Below are 22,421 nucleotides of genomic sequence, written 5' to 3'. Positions count from 1 at the left end.
ATACCAATCACAGGAGAAAGCACAGCCCTCCTGTATGAGGTGTTCAGCAGCAAGGTAGGTGCCATGCATACCAGAGCTGGCAATTTTTTCTTTCCATTTACTAGTCCTCTGCACCTCAAGGCAGGCAGCCCACATCATACACCCAGAAACCCAAAGTGATGTCAGTGGGGCAAGTCAGTCACTAACTGTGTCAGCTCTGAATTTTGCAGGATTTTGGAATGCCTAGATCATGATACTACTACTACTATGTGTTCAGGTCATATTTGATAAATGGATTGCAAGAATGATTTAATACAGTTGGAAAGTTCAACATCTTTAAAGAAAAACTCCACAAGCTAAAGAAATAATTTTTCTATAGTAATGACTATTTTTATATGCTGTTTTTTAATTTTCATAAGGACAGATAATATAAAATGTTTATTATTAATACATAGGCAATAAAGTTCTACACTTCCTCCTCCTATCCACCCCCCCCCCCACTTACACCCAGGAGCTCCATTCTCGCCTTTGTACTCTTATGCCCGTCACTGGTGCCTCTGTTGTGATCACCAGCTCTGTACTGCGTGCTTTGTGTCACTCCCCTGTTGTAAGGTTCTCATTCTTCAAAGTCAGGGACAGATCTTACCCCTTCCACAGCCAGGCACATTACCCCTCTCCCATGTCACATTTGCATTTTTGCTTTTGTAGGCCATCTCTTTCCTCATCTAAATGGACACCTGCTGTCACCTGCTGTTGGGGTGGTGATGTAGCCCACTGTATGTCATCAGAATATCAATCCAAGTTACAGGGCCCCCAGACAGCCTCACCCTTGTATTGTAAATCTCTGCAGTACCATCGGGACATTTTTGTAATGATTTACAATGAGAGAAAAGATCGGTGTAGTTTACAAGTCAGTTCCCTCAGTGAAGATCATCATACCAGATGTTGGAGGTGGAGGTGCTGGATGAGGCCTAAGAGCCCACGAGAGTGTAGGAGGTGACTGGTAGCCCATGAATGGTACTGAGGGGATACCCGTGGGGCTCAGGCACATAGAAGAATCCTAGGAAAGAAGGGGATAGTCCTACATCCATATTGAAGGGCAGAGCACAAGTTCACGTGTGCAAATATATCAGTCTGATGGATGCAAGCAACACCAATGAATGCTGAACCAGAGTAGAGGAAGGGATAGGTGCTTCTCCACCTGATATCAAATAAGGAGCATCAGAGTCACAAAACTCTCCTATTTCACTGGGTCCTGGCAGCCTGAGGAATGAAGGGAAGTCACAGGATAAATGGATGTGGCATCACATCTGCATGTGTGCAGGCAAAGAACAAAGAAGTCAGGGACTGTCCCAGAACATAAGCAGAGCCTTTACTGGTTTGCCGAGTTAAAGAAACATTCCATAGACAACGTCTATGTCCAGGGCCACCCCAGCCTCCCATCCTTAGTTATGTTCTCCAGGGCTGTGGATATCATTGATCACCCACGTGGAAATCTGATGAATTTTCTCTCTTAAAATGCACAGTCCCCTTGGAGATACCTGAAAGGTCAATCATGACAGATTGGTTTTCCTCCACCACCCACTGGAATTCAAATTTAAAGCCCAAGCTATTGTATGACATAGAAAAGTGACATATCCACCTTCGTTTGAGTTTCTATAAAGTTAGAAAGTTAGAGTTAAGATGATTTGCTGCTAAGGCCTTATACTTTTTACTAATGTTTTATTTACTCTTTAAATCCATTCATGAGAGAGACTTGTGAAACCTCTCACCATGCTTGTATGTTAGGTTCTACCTGAAGTACTGTGATCAGTTATTTAGTATATTTTGCCCCCATCAGTGACTGTGGGAAACATGAGGAGTTCCAACAGAAAGGATCTACCCAGAAGGGGGCCACTGAGGAGCTACAGGAAGAACCAGAGTCAGAAGTAGAAAGAAGTTTGCAGAGGTTCTGTTCTTGGTTTGTCTCCTTGTGCTGGCTCAGCCGGGCAGGGTTGTTCTACACATCAGGTGGGGTTACATGGCAGGGAATTGGTCAGGAGAGTATGAACATCCCAGGTGGGAGAGGTGACCACCAAAGAGGAGAACAGAGACCCAGAGTCCTGGTTTGTGCCATCCCTCACTTACTCCTGAGACTCCCATCCGTAAGTGTGCCCAACTGGTCTGTGGATCATCTCCCACTGACCTCTGAACCCTGCTCCCAAACCCTACTTTGACCCTGACACTCTTCACCCTGCTCTCCTCTTCCTGCCACACTGCTCCTCATCCCCAACCTAATTGTGACCTATTACTGCCACACCCCATCCCCCACCTAATGGATAGCCAATCACTGCCCTGCCCTGTTGGCAAGCCAATTGTGAGCTCAGTCCTTGCCCCGCCCTAAGTCACACCCTTCTCCTCTACCCCCCACCCTAGTCTCTCACTCCTGGTAACTCAGTGCACTGAGAGGACCCGGACATGAAGGTATGGAGGTGGATCTTCTGGCTCCCTGTGCTGGGGTTGCCCAGTCACACAGCACAGAATGTGAGTAAACACCAGATTCACTTTGGTCTCTTTCCTTCTATTGGCTGTGTCCCACTGTGGTTTAGATAACACCATTTCACTGGCTCTTGCACAGCCATCCAGTCCTTTCCAAAGATGAAGTTAGATGAAAGTTAGACATCACAGGTGTCGTGGCCAGGCTGACAAACCTCTGCCACACCTGTGGCATCAACTTCTGCTTGATCAACAGCAGGAAAGCCTGACAGGGTGGAATCCTGGAAACAGTAACCTCATAGTATCAAAAGAGGATGTGTGGATATGCTAGAAGCCACTGGATTACATGTTGTAGTGGTGAAAATAACACAGGAAACACTGATTTCTTAGGAGTCATGATTGTTAGCCTGGTTCCTGCAGGATCTGTGGGAGATCCTCAGCTGCTGCTCCTTTGGTACCATCACACATGTAGCAGTGTCACTGAGATAAGACTCATGTGTGTTGACACCAGGCAGCCTTGAAACAGTGGTTCCGAGTGGGTGGTATTAGTACTAGATTGTTGCACGTGAACTGTCACTTCTGCTGTGGATTATCTGCTTTGTTGACTTTTGTTAACTTTTGAATTGTTCTTTTCCTCAGCTCTTGGAGGCTGTCCCTAGGGACTATATTTGAAGGGAGCCCAGAGACAGACACGAGATGTGAAAATAAGTATCTGCATCCTGCTTTTATGAGCTCGTAAAAAATCCAAATCATTCAAAAGAGAAGGGGAATAGGAAGAAATTAGAAATTGAAGGATGCATAGAAATGGAAAACTCTCAAACGATTCTCATTTTTCATTTATCATTTAAAGTTGACAAATTTGTTTACCCTAGTTCTAAACTTCTTAATTATTTTATTAAGAGAAGAGATTTTCTGTTTTTCCTAGGTACAGTTCCAAGAAGACAACCGCACTTCCTCACTGCCCTGCTCCTCCCCCAATCCCCTTCCAACTCTCCCCTCTCATCAGTTTTTGCAAAGCCATCATTTTAATCCAAACTGTATTCAAAAACTTAATTCACCACTAATATTCACAAGTAAAAATTAGGAAGACTGCAGTTCAACAGGAGTATAAACAGGAGCTACATATGACAATAATAGTCCAAAATGGGCATTTCATTCCTATAGATGTTTTGGTATTCTATATTAACTGCCATATATCTTAGAAAACATATAATATTTGTCTTTATTGAGATTGGCTTATGTCACTAGGCACAATGGTTTCCAGTTGGATCCATTTTGTTGCAAAAGACAGGACTCCATTCTTTTTTTTTTCTTTTCTGACAGAGTGGACAGTGAGAGACAGGGAGAAAGGTCTTCCTTTTTGCTGTTGATTCACCCTCCAATGGCATATATACATATATATATATATATACACACACACATATATATTTATATACATATAAATTTTTTTGACAGGCAGAGTGGACAGAGAGAGAGAGAGAAAGGTCTTCCTTTGCCATTGGTTCACCCTCCAATGGCCGCCACGGCCGGCGCGCTGCGGCCAGTGCACCGCACTGATCTGATGGCAGGAGCCAGGTACTTATCCTGGTCTCCCATGGGGTGCAGGGCCCAAGCACTTGGGCCATCCTCCACTGCACTCCCTGGCCATAGCAGAGAGCTGGCCTGGAAGAGGGGCAACCAGGACAGAATCCGGCACCCCGACCGGGACTAGAACCCGGTGTGCCGGCGCTGCAAGGCGGAGGATTAGCCTAGTGAGCCACGGCGCCGGCTACATATAAATTATTATAATGTTAATGTTTATATCAATTTAGATTAAAACATATTACATTTCTTCTAGAATTTCATATAAATAGATGCATGCGTGCCATATGGACTATTTTGTATCACCTGATTCTGCTCAGGACAATATGTCTGAGAGAATTCATGTTGCAGTATGGATCAGTAATTCATTTGTTTTCATTCCCAACTCATCTGAGTTATCTCTACTGAATGAACATCTCTGTTTAATTCACCATTCTATAGGAATTGTTTAGGGTTAAGGTGCCAAATTTCAACAAATACACAGTTAAATCCAAAGCAACCTATGTAGAAAAGTTGTAAATAAAACAGTGTTAACTTACTCAGCTGAAACATTTGTCTTAATTCACATAGTGGATCAATAGAATTTATATGAAGACTGTTAAAAAATCTTGTGTTTTGGTGCTACCATTGTTCTTGCCACTTTTGATTTTATTTAAGCATTAAAATTTGATTTTCTCCTTATAAGCTTTTCACTCACGTTTTGATGGGTACTGGTATTTAAAAGAAATCATCAATACAAGAGAAGATGTGGTGGAGAGGAACTCTCGCCCAGTATTAGACAAAGGAGAGTACAGGGCCCACAATGAACCAGGATACTCTGTGCTCAAAGGCACCCACACAGATATCTAACAACACTACCAACCACCCAAGCAACTTGAGGCTGGCAAGTTATGCTTATTTTTAAACTTTAATTCATTAATTTTTATTTGTATTTTAAAGGTGCAAAGAGACAAGGACAGATGTTCTCCACCTCACCTGCTGGGTCACTCTCCCAGTTTTTACAATAGCCAAGGATGAGCCAAGCCCAAGGCCAGGAGCCTGGAATTCAGTCCAGTTTTTCCACCTGTACAGTAGACACCCATATACATCCTTGAGCTGTCATCTGCTAACTCCCAGGGGGGCACATTATCAGGAAGATAGAATGGAAGTAAAGCCAGGACTCAAACCCAGGCACTCTGATGTGGGATACATGCATCACCAGTGGGGTCTTAGCCATTGTGCCAGACACCAGGACCCCAGTCTATCTAGAAGCAAGGAAATCCCCTTGAGTCAGTTGAGGGACATGATTACTCCTTGCAGGCTGACCTAGGATTCTTAGCAACTGAAATACAGTAAATGTCTGTGTCTTCTCACTGTTTCCAATGTTTTATTGCAGCTATCTCAGAACTTTCCTGACCATTTTCAGCTCAGTACTGATTTTGGGGGGATTTTTCGGAAGCTTATCATTATTGCTACAGTCGTAGCTATTTCGGCATTTGCCATTTTCTTCTGGACAACTGTTCTTGTTGTGAGTATACTAGGAGTGTTTTATATGATAAATAAGGAGGAATTTGTATAGTAATTGCATTTGCACCTGGTAAAATCAGTCCTCCTCCATTCATTGTTTTCCCCATAACCCACAAATTTTAATAAGGTTGTTTTCATTATAATTTGGATTGAAACATTTTTTAAGTCTGGAAAGATTGACCTATGTGTTCTTTTGAAATTGTGATGTAATCTCCAAATGCTTTGTAGTTTTCAAATTCCCTGACTCATTTCTAGCTTACTTTCACTGTCCTGAGAGCAAACATTCTATGATTCCTACTCCTTTCCATTTGGTAAAGTGAACTTATGTCTTGAGTGAATGGAGTAAATGTGCTGTGTGAGCCCACATGAGTGTATTCCGTTTTGCTGGTTGAATTATTCTGTAGTGTGGACTGATTCAGCAGATTATCAGTGCTGTTCAGTTATTCTGAATCTTTACTGACTTTCTTCCTGCTGGATCTGCCAGTGACTGAGGGAGGAGTGGGGGTGAATTCATCTATTTCTAGTTGCAGTGCAGTTTTGCCTCATGAATATTGAAGCTCTGTTGTTAGGCATTTATACATTAAGGGTTGTCATGTCTTCTTGAAAAATGGATCCTTTATCATTATTGTAATACCATGTGATCCTTGAATGCTCCTTGCATTGTGCTTGTTTTGTGTGAAACTGAAATAGCTACTCCAGCTTTCTTTTGATTAGTTCTAACTGTACATTTTTCTCTAACCCACTTTTAATGCATTTATAGCTTGGATTTGAAAATGGGCTCCTGGTATACATTCATTAGCTGGGAATTATTTTTTAATCCACTCTACAGTCACTGTCTTTTAATTGGTGTATTTACTTTATTAGCATTTAAAATTATTAATGATATAATTGGTTTAACATCTATCAACTTTATGTCTGTTTTTTATTCATTGTCCCCTTTTGCCTTACACTCTTTATATGCCTTTTCAGGGCCTAACTTAGAATCTTGCAAGTTTTATTTCATTGTGTTTAGCACACCAATTATACTTGAACTTATCTTTTTTGTTGTCTTTTTTGAAAGTGGTTCTCCTTGAATTGGAAATACACATTTTAAAAAGTAATCCAATTCACAGGAAATGAAATTTATGTTGTAAAAGGTGACTCCACAAACTCCGTCCCATTTCTTACAACACTGCTATAATCCATAAGCTATAATCGCCATATGTATTGCTATTACTACTTTGTTCAGTTATATTAAGCAAAGTGTTGTCTGAGAAACCAATCAGTAAGATAACAACTTTGCCCTCACTTACTCCTTTGCCTATTGCTCTTGCACTATGTAGATCCAAGTAGCTGACATATATTCGCTTCCTTCTGTCTGAAGAGCCTCTTTTAAAATCTTTGTAGTGTGGCTTATGAGAAAGAGAGTTCTGGCTGGTGCCGCGGCTCACTGGGCTAATCCTCCACCTTGAGGTGCCGGCACTCCGGGTTCTAGTCCCAGTCAGGGCGCCGGATTCTGTCCCAGTTGCCCCTCTTCCAGGCCAGCTCTCCTGTGGCCCGGGAAGGCAGTGGAGGATGGCCCAAGTGCTTGGGCCCTGCACCCCATGGGAGACCAGGATAAGTACCTGTCTCCTGCCATCGGATCAGCATGGTGCGCTGGCCGTGGCGCGCCAGCCGCGGCGGCCATTGGAGGGTGAACCAACCAATGGCAAAGGAAGACCTTTCTCTCTGTCTCTCTCTCTCACTGTCCACTCTGCCTGTCAAAAAAAAAAAAGAAGAAAGAAAGAAAGAGAGAGTTCTTTGATGTTTTTCTTAGAAAGTCTGTGTCCATTTTGGAAGGGTAATTTATCTGAGTGTGATTCTAATGCTTGCCTTCTCAAATCAAACTGATTATTTTGTCTTTTAATATGCCTTCTAATTCTTTACTAAAATCACAACATTACATTAAGTGAAAGGAACTGATTTACACAGGTCCTTTGTGAGAGATTTTATGGGTATCTTGGTAGAAGTTTAGCTGGCATTACAGTTTACAGGTACTGAAAGTGGCAGAGACTGATGGCAAGGGCTTGGGCCATCTTCTACTGTGTTCCCAGGCCATAACAGAGAGCTGGATCAGAAGAGGAGCACCCAGGACTCGAACCAGCACCAATATGGGATGCCAGCACTTCAGGCCAGGGCTTTAACCCAATGCGCCACAGTGCCAGCCCCCATCCAACTGTATTTTAAAATTTGTAAGGTGTAGGCCGGCGCCGCGGCTCACTAGGCTAATCCTCCGCCTAGCGGCGCCGGCACACCGGGTTCTAGTCCCGGTCGGGGCGCCGGATTCTGTCCCGGTTGCCCCTCTTCCAGGCCAGCTCTCTGCTGTGGCCCAGGTGTGCAGTGGAGGATGGCCCAGGTGCTTGGGCCCTGCACCCCATGGGAGACCAGGAGAAGCACCTGGCTCCTGGCTCCTGCCATCGGATCAGCGCGGTGCGCCGGCCGCAGCGCGCTGGCCGCGGCGGCCATTGGAGGGTGAACCAGCGGCAAAGGAAGACCTTTCTCTCTGTCTCTCTCTCTCACTGTCCACTCTGCCTGTCAAAAAAATAATAAAAAAAAAATTTGTAAGGTGTTTCTAGTGAATCAAAAAAGTGTACTGCAGTACAAATGAGGCTTTTCTTGTTTAAGATTTCATTATAGATATTGGGTTTCCCCCCAAACAAATCAAATAATGTATTTGCATTCTAATTATGAATTTTGCCATTTCTAGGATAAAAATTAAATAGATTAGTTTTCCTTTAATAAAATGGAAATAGGTGTTTTGGTCAAAAATAACTGTTTACCTTTCCACCCTATCAGAAATGGTTTAATGAAAGATCACAATGAAGTAGGAAATATCTTCCATTGTTTTTTTTTTTTTTTGACAGGCAGAGTGGACAGTGAGAGAGAGAGAGACAGAGAGAGAGAAAGGTCTTCCTTTTCCCATTGGTTCACCCTCCAATGGCCACCGCGGCTGGCGCGCTGCGGCCGGCGCACCGCGCTGATCTGAAGGCAGGAGCCAGGTGCTTCTCCTGGTCTCCCATGGGTGCAGGGCCCAAGCACTTGGGCCATCTTCCACTGCACTCCCAGGCCATAGCAGAGAGCTGGCCTGGAAGAGGGGCAACTGGGACAGACTCCAGCGCCCCGACCGGGACTAGAACCCAGTGTGCTGGCGCCGCTAGGTGGAGGATTAGCCTGTTGAGCCGCGGCGCTGGCTTCTTTCATTGTTTTTAATCTTTTAGAAGTCCTTTAAGCTAAATGACTGTTATTTCACTAGATTAGTGTTTTTACTTTCATCAGGAACAACATGTATTTCCTAATATATATTATTATAATAAGGTTAACTTTGTTTCTTCCTTGTCCTAGATAAAACAGCCAGTTTATCAAGGTAAGATTTTAGCCTCGGTTTTCTTTATAATACTTTTCTCAGTGCTAGTATTAGATGAGATCTTTTATTAAACTAGCTCTAAGTACAGTAATTTTTATAACTTCCTGGCTTATTACTTCTTGAAGGTTTTAGTATTCCTGGAGTGGTTTCTAAATGACAATGGAGAGGGACTCGTGATCTGTTGTAAAAATGCAGGAAGAAGAAGCATTAGTGGGCATAGGAGACTGAAATGAGTTTAGCTTCGCCTAGAAATGTTTAAGAAGCAAGTGATGCTGGCTAGCGCCGTGGCTCACTAGGCTAATCCTCGCCTTGTGGCGCTGGCACACTGGGTTCTAGTCCCAGTTGGGGCACCGGATTCTGTCCCGGTTGCCCCTCTTCCAGGCCAGCTCTCTGCTGTGGCCAGGGATTGCAGTGGAGGATGGCCCAAGTGCTTGGGCCCTGCACCCCATGGGAGACTAGGAGGAAGCACCTGGCTCCTGCCATCGGATCAGCACGGTGCGCCGGCCGCGGTAGCCATTGGAGGGTGAACCAACAGCAAAGGAAGACTTTTCTCTCTGTCTCTCTCACTGTCCACTCTGCCTGTCAAAAAAAAAAAAAAGCAAGTGATGCTAATATTTTTTTTTAAAAAATTATATAATGTGAACCTATCAAAAAGCTTAAGACTTAGAAAAGATCTGGTTTTCTGGGGGAGGGGAGAATGTGTCAGGATATTTATGTGGAAAGTCTTTAATGCTGGAGCAGAAAGAGCAGAAATGATGCATAAGGTGGAAGAAGGATTTCATATAGGCTTTATGGGCAATAAATAAGTGTTGCTGTCTATTGAGAGCCAAAGCTGCCAGACACATAGTAGGCCCAACACATTTTATTTTTACAGATCTATTTAGTTTATTTGAAAGGCAGAGTTGAGAGAGCAAGAGAGAGTGAATTCCATCTGCTGGTTCACTCTCCAAATGGCTGCAATGGCTGGGCTGGGCCAGGTTGAAGCCAGAAGCTTTATCCTGGTCTCCCACATGTGTGACAGGGGCTCAAGCACTTGGGCCATCATCCAACATTTCCCCAGGCTATTAGCAGGGAGTTGGATAAGAGTTAGAGCACCCAGGACACGAACCAGCACCCACATGGGTTCCTGACATAGCAGGTGGAGAATCAACCCGCTATACCACAGCAATGGCTCTGTGTGTTTATTTTTTATACTGAATTTATCACTGGTCATGTTTGAAAGGGTGAATTCAGGGCAGCAGAGCTCATATCATGGGCAAATAACAAAACAAAAATAAGGATGCATCTGAGGTCAGATGAGAGAACTAAAAGACTGTCAGAGGAGTCCTTTAGGTGTTTATGTGAGCCATCCACCTTACAGGATGGGTGCATCAGGGCACGATGTTCACTTTTATGGTAGACAGTAGCATTCTGATCTTGGTAGTGGAAAGTCCTATCTGAGAGGGTTGGGAGCTCATCCAGATCCCGTAGAGACTAAGTGGTAACAGGTTGTATTAAATTATTCTATACTTCAAAACCATCTCTCCAGAGCCCTCCATTCTGCTTCTTGTGAAAGACAATCCTCAGGGCAGCAGGAAGTCTTTGGAGGCCCTGGAGTAGCCAATCGATTGACACTTTGAACGCTGCTTTCATGGGAATTTCAAATGATGGTATTTGAGGAAGGAACATAGTTATCTACCTTCATAATTAGGGAATAGAAATGTAAGTAGCTAGGGTGTTTGATTTCTGTTTCTTCTCTGGTGAAGACAAAACTATTTGAAGTAATGGAATTTTCTTTTTTTTTCTTCTTTTATTGATAGGCAGAGTTAGACAGTGAGAGAGAGATACAGAAATAAAGGTCTTCCTTCTGTTGGTTCACCCCCTAAATGGCCACTATGGCCTGCATACTGCACCGATCCGAAGCCAGGAGCCAGGTGCTTCCTCCCAGTCTCCCATGTGGGTGCAGGGGCCCAAGCACTTTGGCCATCCTCCACTGCCTTCCTGGGCCACAACAGAAAGCTGCACTGGAAGAGGAGCAACTGGGACCAGTACCTGGTGCTCCAACCGGGACTAGAACCCGGGGTGCCGGGAACGCAGTTGGAGGATTAGCCTAGTGAGCCACAGCGCCTGCCAAGTAATGGAATTTTCTAAGAATGAAGTGCCATCTTCCATTGGTGAGAGTACTTCAATGAAAACATGTATTTCCCATGTTTCCAATAATTTCAAATAGGATTATAATTGACATTTGGTTCTTATTTCCTACTAGTTATATTGGTTTTAAAATTACTGTAAGTAAAGTTTGCTTTCTTCAGGCTTAGTAGTGAAGTTAGGAAGTTATTTTCTGGCCATAATGCCAGATAACAAGTAATTTCTGCTAATACATTGAGGTAATTCAACTATATTGTTTTATGCTTTATAATCTTAGTTTTTATCTCCCCTTAGTTAATTTGCAGCAAATTTCTGAGAAGATCAATAATGTCACGAAAGAAAATGCAGAACTTGTACAACAAATTTCTGTTTTGGAACAGAAGGTATCAATGTCCTTTCAATTTTCATATTTTTCATGGTTTCAGTTTGAGTCACTTCCACGTCTAGTTCAGGTATTCCACTGTACCCTCTTTCATCCACTGCCCTGCTTCATAAGATCTGTAAACTCTTCACATGTGAAGTCAGCCTCCTGCATGCAAAGTGCTGCTCTGTTCACTTGTGTACTGAATCATACATGAGGATAGGTGTTACGTGGCCCTCTAATTAACATTTTTGTATTCTGATTCTTTATTACATATACATATAGATCACTGAGTCGAAAAAACGTCTTCAGGAGACTAAAAGACAAAAAAAGGTGGTCTCTGATGAATCAGTTCAACTTAAGGTAATAACCCTTTGCCTTTATGGAATCCATTATAAAAACAAGTAAAAGAAATAAATATTCCTGATGCAATATGCTGTATTGAAGGATAATGCAAAAAAAAAAAGTGACAACACTAAAACTACCACGTACAAGGTACATATAACCTGCAGTCTGGAAGAGATCAGAATGCTAAGAATCATGATGTGGTAGTAATTTGGCTCCTATATTTTAACATAATTTGGCTTCTGAGCCTTTTTGTCCATTTAGTGATCCAGCTGGTACATTTTCTATTGCTTTTCACAGAGTAAAAGTCTAAGAGTATGGGGGATGAACTTTCTTCTGAAAAAATGTTCAATGTTATTGTAAAAAATACTGAAGTAACATCTTAAATTGAGGGATCCAAGAAGTGTGTTTGATTTCCTGTCTGGGCAATTATCACAATATTCATTGCTGTCCTGCAAGATATTTAGGAAATGTGTGAATAGTTAAGGAATATTAAGGGGGTAGGGACAGTTTAGATGAACTTAAACAGCCCCTACCCCTCTTAATGCTCAGTAAAAAAAATTATCAGTGAAATCTGAGAGTTATTTTTATTCCCTTATTAATATTCTAATAAGAAAAGCTGTTCCATTAAGAAAAGTTCATTCAAGCAGGTTGACTTGCACAAATTTTTACATTATTTGCTTTTGACTTCTCAGTCATTTCTCTCATTATCTCCTAAGCAGAAAGATTGTTAATGCCACAAAGTATTCTTACTTCAGTGTGTTTTCCCCCTCATTTCATTATATTCTTGACATTTCTTCTAGACCCAATCTGGATCCATGACATGCCCATAACATATAGAGTTAGCCGTGGGATGTGCTTGGTTGCTATTTCAACTTTTTAGCTGTTTCAGCTGGTGTTGTCATGGAATTAAAAAGCACTTCAATTAATTCTTTCTCCATTTGACTTTATAAATAGAGATGCAGACTAGCACAGTGCTCTCGTTTGTGGATTCACCCCTCAAATGCCTATGATAGCCATGGGTCAGCCAGGTCAGTGGTAGGAAACTAGAACTCAGTTTGTGTTCTCATGTGGTTGGCAGGGACCCACGTACTTGATCCATCAATGGCTGCTGTGCAGGGTGTGCATTAGCAGGAAGATAAACTTGGGAGCAGAGCCAGGGCATTAAGTCAAGCAGTCCAATATGGAATACATGTTTCCCAAGCAGAGTCTTAACCACCATGTGAAACTCCTGCCTCTTTTTGTAAACCTTAGCACTTGTTTTGTTTCTATCTTATGTGCAGGCATTTGAAAAAGGGAAATCTACTGAAAACTTGAAAGAAGTTATTTCAATGAACAACTCGGGAATTTCAGAGGTAAACTTTCTATAATTGTTTCAATATTTCAATTGTACATTTTAGCTCTAATGAGAAATATTTCATTTTTGAAGATTAAATTTATATGATAACTATGTGGAATTTTGTTCTTGTGAAGTAACTAATTACAGTGTTTTCAGTTAAGATCCAATCACCTTTAATGAAACTGGCTTCAGTGAAGGGAAATTGAAGTTATAAAAGTAAAATACTTAGTTGACAATCTAGTAGGAGCAGGTAACAAAATTAGTCACATTCTTGAAGAGACTGTGATCCAGAAAACTGAACTTTCTCATTTCCTTTTTACCTTTTTTAAATTAGTTGTTCTAAACTAAAATTAACTATAAAGTCTGTGGTGATGCAAAATTATCTATTGAACAATATAGGTGTGCATTTCTGTAGTAGTAATGACATTTGCATTGTTCTGCAACCATTTCTTGAATGTCTTTTCTTAAAAATCTCTTAAAGTCGGAAGATGAAAATGATGGAGTCAAGGATTTACAGCTGAGAGCCTTGAGGGCCAAAATATGGATGCTGGAAGGTACGTTCCTTCATTAGAGGGAGGTCCTGTCTAGTGTAAATACATCTGCATTGGGAAGGTGAAGAGTGGTTCCTGTCTCCCGGGTCCTTGCTGTTTCTCCCAACTCCAGCCAACTCCTTGGGTCCATGTGCACACACACACAAAGAAAACTTTTATCCTTTACAGAAAGTAAAAAGAACCTGGAAAAAAGCTGTAATACCTTGAAGTCCATGAAAGCAGCAAAGGAAGCTGAAATCAAACTGATGGATATGAATATGGAGAGTTTTCATGAAATCTACAAACTGAAGGTGGCAGCTGCTGCAAAGTAAGATGTCCTGAACCGACTCAGTAATGTCAGTGCTAATTTCAGTCAGTAAAGAATTCTCATCCTTTTTGCCTTGATTCCCATAATATGCATTTTTCTGTCCCTTTCAACTGTTGGTTATACACTCCCTTGTAATTTATTTGTGGGTACTGGAAGAACTGATACCAGCATCATTAATGTCCATGTCTGCATTCTATCTCTCTCTCTTTTTTTTAATTATTTATTTACTTGAGAAGAAGGGTTACAGCGAGAAGGAGAGACAGAGGTAAAGGTCTTCAGTCTGCTGGTTAACTCTCTAAAGGGCCACAATGGAGGGAGCTGAGCCGATACAAAGCCAGGAGACAGGAGCTTCTCTGGGTGCAGATGCAGGGGCCCAAAGATTTGGACAAATCCTCCACTGCATTTTCGGGCCATCAGCAGGGAGCAGCTGTTCAGCCTCTCTTGTATACCTTTATATTGTTGGGGTTTTTGGTCATATTGTATTTTGTTTTCCTTCTTGTGTCTAGTAATTTCTAATTGAATGCCTGTCATTGAGTAAAAATATTGGGAAAAAATTAAAATGTGGTGTGATGTGATCTAGCTTTGGAAAATAAGGAGATGGCCTCAGGCAAGGACGCTGGCAGTATGGGAACTGTTAATTCATTCAGCAGCTGAGGGCATTCATTGCAAAGGCCAGTGTATGTCCTCTCCTCCATTCATAGTGTTCCAAGCAAAGCTGTGAGATTTTCCAGTCAGACCCTGAACTCCACTGTATTCCTTTGAAACCATCTATGTGAGCAAAGGCTGCCCATATTTGCCTCTCTCTAGTCTCCTAGAGAATTCTTTCATGATCTACAGGGAAATGGGCCTCAAATGCCAGCTGAGATGCCAGGTCGATCTTGTTTCCAAGATTCCTTCTTCTCCATGTTGCTCCCACATGTTGTTGCTGATGTGTTAGTGATTCAGTCTATTCCATTGTATACCTCATGTTTGTCCAGTGTTTCCTACCGTTCTCAGGGGGAGATCCAGGACTTCATCCACACTCACCCATGTTCAAAACCAGAACTCTTCCTTATGGTCCCCCATGGCTCAGACTTGGAATAATATTTCCAAAGTCTGAGACAAGTGTTGCTGTTGTCCTTACTAGTATGTTGTGGGTTTTTAAGGTAGGAACAGTGCCTACTCTACTTTGTATCCTTGGCACCTAAAAACACAGAAAGAATTTACCAAGGACTTCCAAGGCATTAACCTCTCCATTGTTTTGTGCCTGTGTCCTACAGCTGTTGGGGTTTTATGGGTAATGTGGATTAAAGCAGATATCAAAGGGAGACTCTTTCTAGACCAGGGGCTTTTGCTGGCTGCATTCTCAGTGATTGCCACTATGTAGAAGTAAATAGCACTGGGGCCGAGGGCTTCAAAGACAAAGCTGCAGGTTCTCAGGAGCTGAGGAAAGCCCCAATAAGGTGGCAGTTCAGGACAGTGTACTTCACTCATGTTGTCAGCACTGGATTTTCCTCTTCCCTGCATCAGGCTCCCAGCTGTAGGAGGCAGGAGCTCTACCCCTGCATCATAGCAGTGACTGCAGTGTTAGGGACTCCATGAGCTGGAAGGATCTCTGTAGATCAGGTTGTCTGTATCATGGTCCCAGCCAGACTGTGAATCATGTTCCTCCATGGGTGGAGGCAGACGAGTGAGAACCCCCTGTCTCATCCTAATGGGATTACTAGTGATGAAATGATTTGACCTGCTTTTCCACAAAGGAGTGTTCACCATTTCAAAGTCACAACTGCTTAGTGTCAGGTGCTATGTATATTCATTGACTTATTACTAATGCATAGGAGCACACAGTAATTAGAGAGAACTTGCCAGCTGGCCAATGGATCGTCTTCTGTCAGTGGGAGGCTTCACTTCTGATTCTGCACTGTTTGTGGGTCTGTGTGTTTATACGGATGCCTGCAAGGGGACTTTCCCATCATGCACTCAGACTGTTAGCAAGCGGGGAGGCATAATCCCACATGGGCTTCTGGGAAATATGCATTTCTTTCCCATCCTAGGAAGATGGCAGGGAAACAACAAGAGTGGATGGAAAAGGAGACGAAGCTGTCAGAGAAGGAGGAGAATTTGAAACGGGCTGAAGAAGAAATTGAGAACTATGTGTGAGTCTAGAGACTAAACAACCAGTCCAGAAACAATGGTTGGATTAACTGTTTAATGCTTAGGCCCAGTTAAAAGAGAACTGTAAGCAATGTTCAAGAGACATAGAGATGATTCATACAAGATTATACCAACTATTTTAAGTTTACAAATGACCAAGTGATACTGTTCCTACACAGTTCCTGATTCCAAATGCTGGCCTGACTGCATGGAAACTCGATTGTTTTTTGGGGTGGTGAGAATCCACCTTCCTAATCCTTAGGAAGACAGCTCATTGTAGGATGGATCAAATCCATTACAATGATTGTCCCCATTTTATAGACCCAGTTCTTGCTGCCCTCAGAAACATGGCAAGGATATAAGTAATAGAATGGACTTTTATGATAAAAGACACACAAGAGAGGAAAAACTAGGGAAATAAGGAGATGACATCAGCTGGGAATCCTGCAGGTATAACATAAAGGATAAGGAAATGATGCAGCAGTAGGGCTTACTCTTTCTGTACTTTTACAATCATCGTGAGTATTTTTGACATCTGAGGATAGGGTAACATGGGGAAGCTGTTTAACTTCATAGTCAACATTGTGCTTCATCTGATGAAAGTGATTCTGAATCACAGGAGAAGACTGCAAGAAATGCAGGCTCAGCAGCAGCGAGAAAAGGAGACCTTCAGACAGGAGGTAACTGCATGCTGCCCAATAGCTGCACCGTCCTACACGTCCTAATGTGGATGGTTAAAGGGCCCCTGAGAGTCCCTAAGCCCTCACTTTCTGTGTTGGCCTTTTCAGATTGCTGTTCATAAACAAAAGGCTCGTGACGTTGAGGTAAAAATTTTTCATATGTTCTTTCCATTCTGCCCTCTTTTCCACAACTGAATGTGCATGTGTTTCCCTCCCCACAGCTCAGGGCTCAAGCTCTGGAGCGGGAGTTGATGGTGCAGAAGAGGGAGACTGCCCACTTGAAACACAGGTGCATGAAAGAGCAGGCATTTTAAGTGTGTCTCTGATTTAAGACTAAGTTGTTGAGTGTCTAGTAAAGGACTTGTTCTGGGGTGTGTATGTGTGTGTTCTGTTACTGAAATCTGTTTTTTCTCTATCTTCAAGATTGGAAATAATGCAGGCAGAGGAATCCAGGAGGCAGAAGCCAGTGTCAGGGGGACCTGGCTGGGAGAACCCTCCACAGAGAGGTAGGAGCAGTGTGGAAGGAGGGTGATAGCTTCATGTCCCCTGCACATTCCACACCCTCAGCTTCTCACTCTGGGCAGTGATTGTTCCATTTCCTGAAGAGTTCCATGCACTTAGCAAAGAGAAATGATTGTCCTGCAGGGAGGCTGGGTGCTGTTTTCCTCATGTGCCCTGGACAAGTGGCTCTTCAACCAGACCCCAGGCAGGGTAGAACTCAGGCCCCAATACTGACTGGGGACTCTCCTCCACTGCACCTGAACTCAGTTCTTTTTAACTGACAATAAGGGCATAGAAGGGAACCTGGCCAGATCCTCCTGTCCACCTTGAGTCAGTGGTAGAGGCCTTAGCAGCACCAACAGTACTTGACAATAAAGGTTATACATCCTGATAAGAGAGGAAATGTCCTGGACTATCATCCCTCTAGTAATATTCTGCAAGCTCTGCTTGACATCAGTCAGCCTGTGTTCTTTTTTTGGCTTTTTTTTCTTTACTGTCAACTATAGAGCTCCATCAGTAAATTAATTTTCTATGTAATTTCACTTCTATAATATTATAACACTCAAATTTTATAATAAACCCAATGAAAACATTTTCCTTTTGTCATCACTCTCATCATTAATATAGTTAAGTCCTTTTCCATTTATAAATAGTTATATCACAACAGATCACATAGATGGCCAGTTACAGAGGGACTAAGATTTTCAGAATCTCCCCATGATTTCAGGGCCTGGGGCTGTTCATGGCCAGGGTTTATTGATATTCTTTATGTCCAAGGATATTCTTAAACTATAATTTCCTCTATACATATTAGGTATGTATATCAACATATCATGTTGATTTCCAGCTAATTTTAGCACTGACTTAGGTACAATGAGTTGATTTGTGGTGAGAACCCCTGGCACAGGCTAAGGTGGTATCATCCTCAGTGAGGACATGGGCCTCCCCCTTGTACTCAGGGCTCTTCTGAGGCACCTGGTAAACCCTGGGCCTCTGACCAGAGACATAACATGGGATTGAGTTTAGAGGGTGAAAAGGTGTGTGGGTTTTCTCAACACTGAGGCAGAATAACTCCCCTCCCCGGGTGGTTGGCACTTTGCTACAGCAGGTAAGCTGTCTCTTGGGATGCTCGTGTCCTATATCAGAGGACTGCGTGAGACTGAGTCCTGCCTCTGCTTCTGATCTACCTTCCTGCTAATGCACCTGTGAGGCGGCAGATGGTGGCTCAAGCACTTGAGTCCCTGACAAACATGTAGGAGATCTGGATGGAGGTCTTTGCTGCTTGCCGCAGCCTGGCTCAGTCCTAGCTGTTGCTAGCATTTGGGGAGTGAACCGCAGATGGAATTTGTCTGTCTCTGCCTTTTGAATAATTATATATATAAACATTTTGTTAAGAAAGAATACAGTGCTGTCTCTTGTTGGGCAGATTCCAGAACTTGTGCAGGTCACATGAAGAACCAAGGCTCATCCCCTGCTGAGGACACCAGGAAGGAACAGGTAATTGCTGTGGTCGTTTTCCTTGTAATGATTTCCTGAAACCTGATCATTGCGTATACAGCACTCTCTTCCATTATTTTCTGACTTGTGTGTGCTGTGATACCTTTTCTGTGTCTGTAACTTTTCAAAGCAGCCAAGCCTTCCCCCACAAGCCTGTGGGCCTCTCCTTTTCCAGCTCAGCATCTGTGCTGGTGCTTTACAGGCTGAAGCCTGAAGGTTTGCTTGTCAGTTTCTGGAAATCACTGGCAGAGAAGATGGCTGTGACCTTCAGCCTCATGGCACAGTGACTCCCCCCAAGCTTCTACAACCTGGGAGGTGGCCAGGCCACATTTCATTGTCGGAATAAAATACCTCCTTTCCTGTTTTGATTTAGGTTGTTTAACCATTCAGAACATCTTCACCCACAGAATCCATGACTTTTTGTGTTTTGTTCAATATTGAATTTTGGACAAAGCAAATCACTGTCTCATTTCTCTTGGTAAATGGGCTGTGCAGAAAACCCTCCAGTGGGGCCCTCTGTGGAATATTCTGAAGCTTCAGGGATCATGTTTGCAGAATGGCAAATGCTCACCTGCTGTGAGATAGTGAAGAGTGTTCATCAGCATTTACCTGCAAGGCCAATTCCCAGGAGAGCCTAATTGACGTTCCCATATGCAGATTTTTGTGTGACCTGTGTAGATGCTGATGTTGGTGATTCTCCATTCAGATGCCACTGGACATCTGTAGTTTGAAATGAAAATGTACCTTGTTTTAACTTTCTTATTTCCCACCTTGTTTGTGTAGGAGATAAAAGTAGTGTGCATAGGGAGATTACTGATGCCACAAACAGGAGTGTCAATTTGTAAAGTCAACAACAGGAGTCACTGTGCACTTACTCCTCATGTAGGATCTCTGTCCTTAATGTGCTGTACATTGAGACTTAATGCTATAATGAGTACTCAAACAGTATATTTCGCTTTGTGTTTCTATGGGGGTGCAAACTGTTGAAATCTTTACTTAATGTATACTAAACTGACCTTCTGTAAAAAAAAAAAAAAAAAAAAAAAAAAAAAAAGAAGAAATTATCAATTCCCAACTTGACTCTCACTGGGATTAAACATGACAATAGGTCTGAAAAAAAAAAGTAGTGTGCAGCTCCCAGAGTACTTCCAATTCAGTCTTCCCTATGAATTAAGATCGAAACATGTGCCTACCTAACTCCAGTGGGTAACATGGTTTCTGGAAAATCACATTCCCAGTTTCCCTGCAAGACACCAGGAATCTGCATTCCGCAGGAGATCCTGTGTCCAGGGGCAGCACCCCCAGTGAGGAGACCCTCAGCTAGGGAGGGAAGCAGAGAAGATTGGAGAGGCCCTCTAATGTGTGCACAGTGGACTTTCCCCTCCTCCAATGTGCAGGAAATGTCTGTGGATATGTTGGGTAGTCCTTGACATGGAGGTCGTCTGTATGGAGTGTGTGTCTTTATCAGTTTGCCACGGCACTGTTTCTCTGGGACATACCTCTACAGACATGGACAGTGACGTGTGGTGACAGCAGTTCATCCTGTGACTTCCCTTCACTCCTCAAGCTGTTGGGATCCAGTGGAAGAGGAGAGTTTTGTGGTGCTGAGGCTGCTTATTTAATACCTGGTGGAGAGGAAGGCGCCCGCCATTATCACCTGCTGTACTGTGATTCAGTTGTGTTGGTATTGGTGTTGCCCATGATATTAATCTACTTCAAAATGTTAACTTCTGCTCTGCAGGTCAGCATGGCTGCAGGAGGACCTCCTCCTTTCCCAAGACCACCCTACATGCCCTACCCCATGGGGGGCTACAGAGAAGCCTTCATGGGCTATCCGCCACCTCCTCCACCCTGGTGGTTTCCAAGACCTCGGCCAGTACCTCTGTCTCCAGAATTTGGTATGATGATCTACCCTGAATGAACTGACTTGCAAAGTGTACCTCTATCTTTTCTGTCACTTTTATTCCTACACAAAATGTCCCAGTGATTCTGCCGGGCTTTGCATTTCAAGGATGAGGCTACCTAAGGGCTCTGTATCTTTGCTCATGATTGATTCTGAGGGCACACAATGGGCTGCATCACAACCCTAACTTGTGTAGGTGTCTGTTCAGATGAGGAAAGAGGTCATCTATAGAAGCCAGAAATAGCAGTTTGGCAGAGCATGGAACCCGGTGTTGGGGAGGGGGGTTATGCTCAGCTCTGTGAGAGATGAGACTTGGCCTTGGCTTTGAGAAGTGCAGGGTCCTGTAGGGTCTCACAACACTCAGTGCTGGACTGGTCATCGCTGTAATGGAAGTGCCAGCGAAGGACCCCAGTGTGTAAAAGAGGGGGTGAATCTCCTGGGTGTAAATGAGGGGTTGCAAAGAGGAGGAGATGAGGAGGGGCCGTATAGGGTCACATTGAGCTCCCTAAGATGGGGGCTGGAAAGCTGACCTAGCAGGACAGGCGGTGTGAGCAGAGCACGTAGAGGCTGCCTGGGGTCACATGGAGCTGCTGGAGGAGAGTCCTCATGACCCAGTGTGGGCCAGGGCACCATCCTGCTCAGAGTGCTCTTGTTGTCCTACAGCCCTCTGGCCACAATCTGAAGGAAAAGGGAAGGAGTCTCATGGGTGTGTCCAGGTTCTGCCTGAGTTTATGATGCCCCAAGGATACTGACAATGAAGTCGGCTCTCGATTAGCAGGCAGCTGGCCCTGCCTCACAACAAGAAGCCTCAGGAATCTCAGCTCCTCCAGACACCCCTGCCTCTCAGTGTCACGCCAGGCAATATGGGTCTCTCTCCCTGTGCCCATGCTGTCCCAGCCCCTGAGGACAGTGCTCTGTGGAGCTGTGACGTGGAGATCCTATTGGTTTCTGAGGATGTTGTTAGCAGGAAGACATTAAGTCCATGGGAAAAGTGTTCTACAAATATCTGGTACATATATGCAGCCGTCTTCTATCAAGATCACCAAGAGATGCTCATTAAGTGCATTAGATAAAGCTGGGGGTGCAATAGCTCACACCCAGAGATTTGCAAAATCTGTTTCCTAAGAAAAGGCAAAGTTCCCCTCTCTAGTAATAAAATGCAAATCCTACCTACAAGGTGAAAGAGAAGTGTGCGAATGTGCACAGGTGGAGGCCGAGGTCTGTGGCTGAGATGTGAGGACTGTTGGTTTGCATGGTGTAAGGACTCTCAGGTACAGCCACACATGGAACACATCAGGAGCAGACACAACACGGAGGACAAATGTAGAAAGGGAGAAGTCAGTAGATGGGGGAAACAATCCCAATTTCTTTTGTCTTCCAGGAGAGCCATTGTGGAATTGGAATAGGAAGCTCAGTTATCCAGAACAGGCTGTGCCTGTGAGTCAAAAAGCCACCTGATGCCCATTTTCCGAATGTTTTCCCTGTCCCTCGAAGACTCTTCCTCTCTTATCTGTCTGAGTGATTCCCCTAATAAACCTTGTGTGGTGCTGACTTTGCCTAAGTGTCTGCTTCCGGGAAGGCCACTTGATCCCCCTGAGGGGGACACCATGTGATTCACACAGCCCAAACCTGGGCAGAAACTGTGGTGCTGCAGGCTGGAGCAGGGCAGCCATTCCTGGTGGTAATGACCATGAGGGTGCAACCAGTGGTCCAGGCCTTGTCCAGGAGCCTGACTTCATCTTGCCAGCTGCTCC

The 22,421-nt window shown here is 43.6% G+C and overlaps 1 protein-coding gene and 1 pseudogene across 8 annotated transcripts; one reads left to right on the top strand and one right to left on the bottom strand.

Annotated features, from left to right (window-relative positions):
- ORYCUNV1R-PS1575 (vomeronasal 1 receptor oryCunV1R-ps1575 pseudogene) overlaps positions 1–22,421 on the bottom strand; it is a 1,374,299-nt pseudogene that overhangs the window by 383,802 nt on the left and 968,076 nt on the right.
- LOC138843240 (transport and Golgi organization protein 1 homolog) lies at positions 458–22,218 on the top strand. 8 transcript variants are annotated; one of them, XM_070064938.1, is made up of 17 exons: positions 458–2,502; positions 4,721–4,918; positions 5,411–5,542; positions 8,902–8,923; positions 11,345–11,433; positions 11,697–11,774; positions 13,040–13,111; positions 13,577–13,649; positions 13,815–13,953; positions 15,987–16,088; positions 16,706–16,766; positions 16,875–16,910; positions 16,988–17,055; positions 17,190–17,272; positions 18,694–18,764; positions 20,506–20,662; positions 22,049–22,218. In XM_070064938.1, exons 2-17 carry the CDS (start codon positions 4,838–4,840, stop codon positions 22,123–22,125), a joined length of 1,341 nt encoding a protein of 446 aa, XP_069921039.1. In that variant the 5' UTR covers positions 458–2,502; positions 4,721–4,837; the 3' UTR covers positions 22,126–22,218. The 8 variants fall into 8 exon arrangements, with proteins under 8 accessions (XP_069921039.1, XP_069921042.1, XP_069921041.1 ...); XM_070064940.1 differs by lacking the exon at positions 4,721–4,918 and having other exon boundaries at positions 1,288–1,927; positions 2,395–2,502; XM_070064941.1 differs by lacking the exon at positions 11,697–11,774.

Source organism: Oryctolagus cuniculus, chromosome 19 (genome assembly GCF_964237555.1).
Source record: "Oryctolagus cuniculus chromosome 19, mOryCun1.1, whole genome shotgun sequence".
Classification (NCBI taxonomy): Eukaryota; Metazoa; Chordata; class Mammalia; order Lagomorpha; family Leporidae; genus Oryctolagus; species Oryctolagus cuniculus.
This window is presented reverse-complemented; position numbering and strand designations above follow the sequence as displayed.

Excerpts from the sequence above, each read along its gene's own strand:
- LOC138843240 (XM_070064938.1), top strand. The coding sequence starts at position 4,838 with ATGAACCAGGATACTCTGTGCTCAAAGGCACCCACACAGATATCTAAC. Across the intron at positions 16,089-16,705 it reads GAAGAAATTGAGAACTATGT|GAGAAGACTGCAAGAAATGC; the intron begins GTGAGTCTAGAG and ends TCTGAATCACAG. Across the intron at positions 17,273-18,693 it reads GGAGAACCCTCCACAGAGAG|ATTCCAGAACTTGTGCAGGT; the intron begins GTAGGAGCAGTG and ends CTTGTTGGGCAG.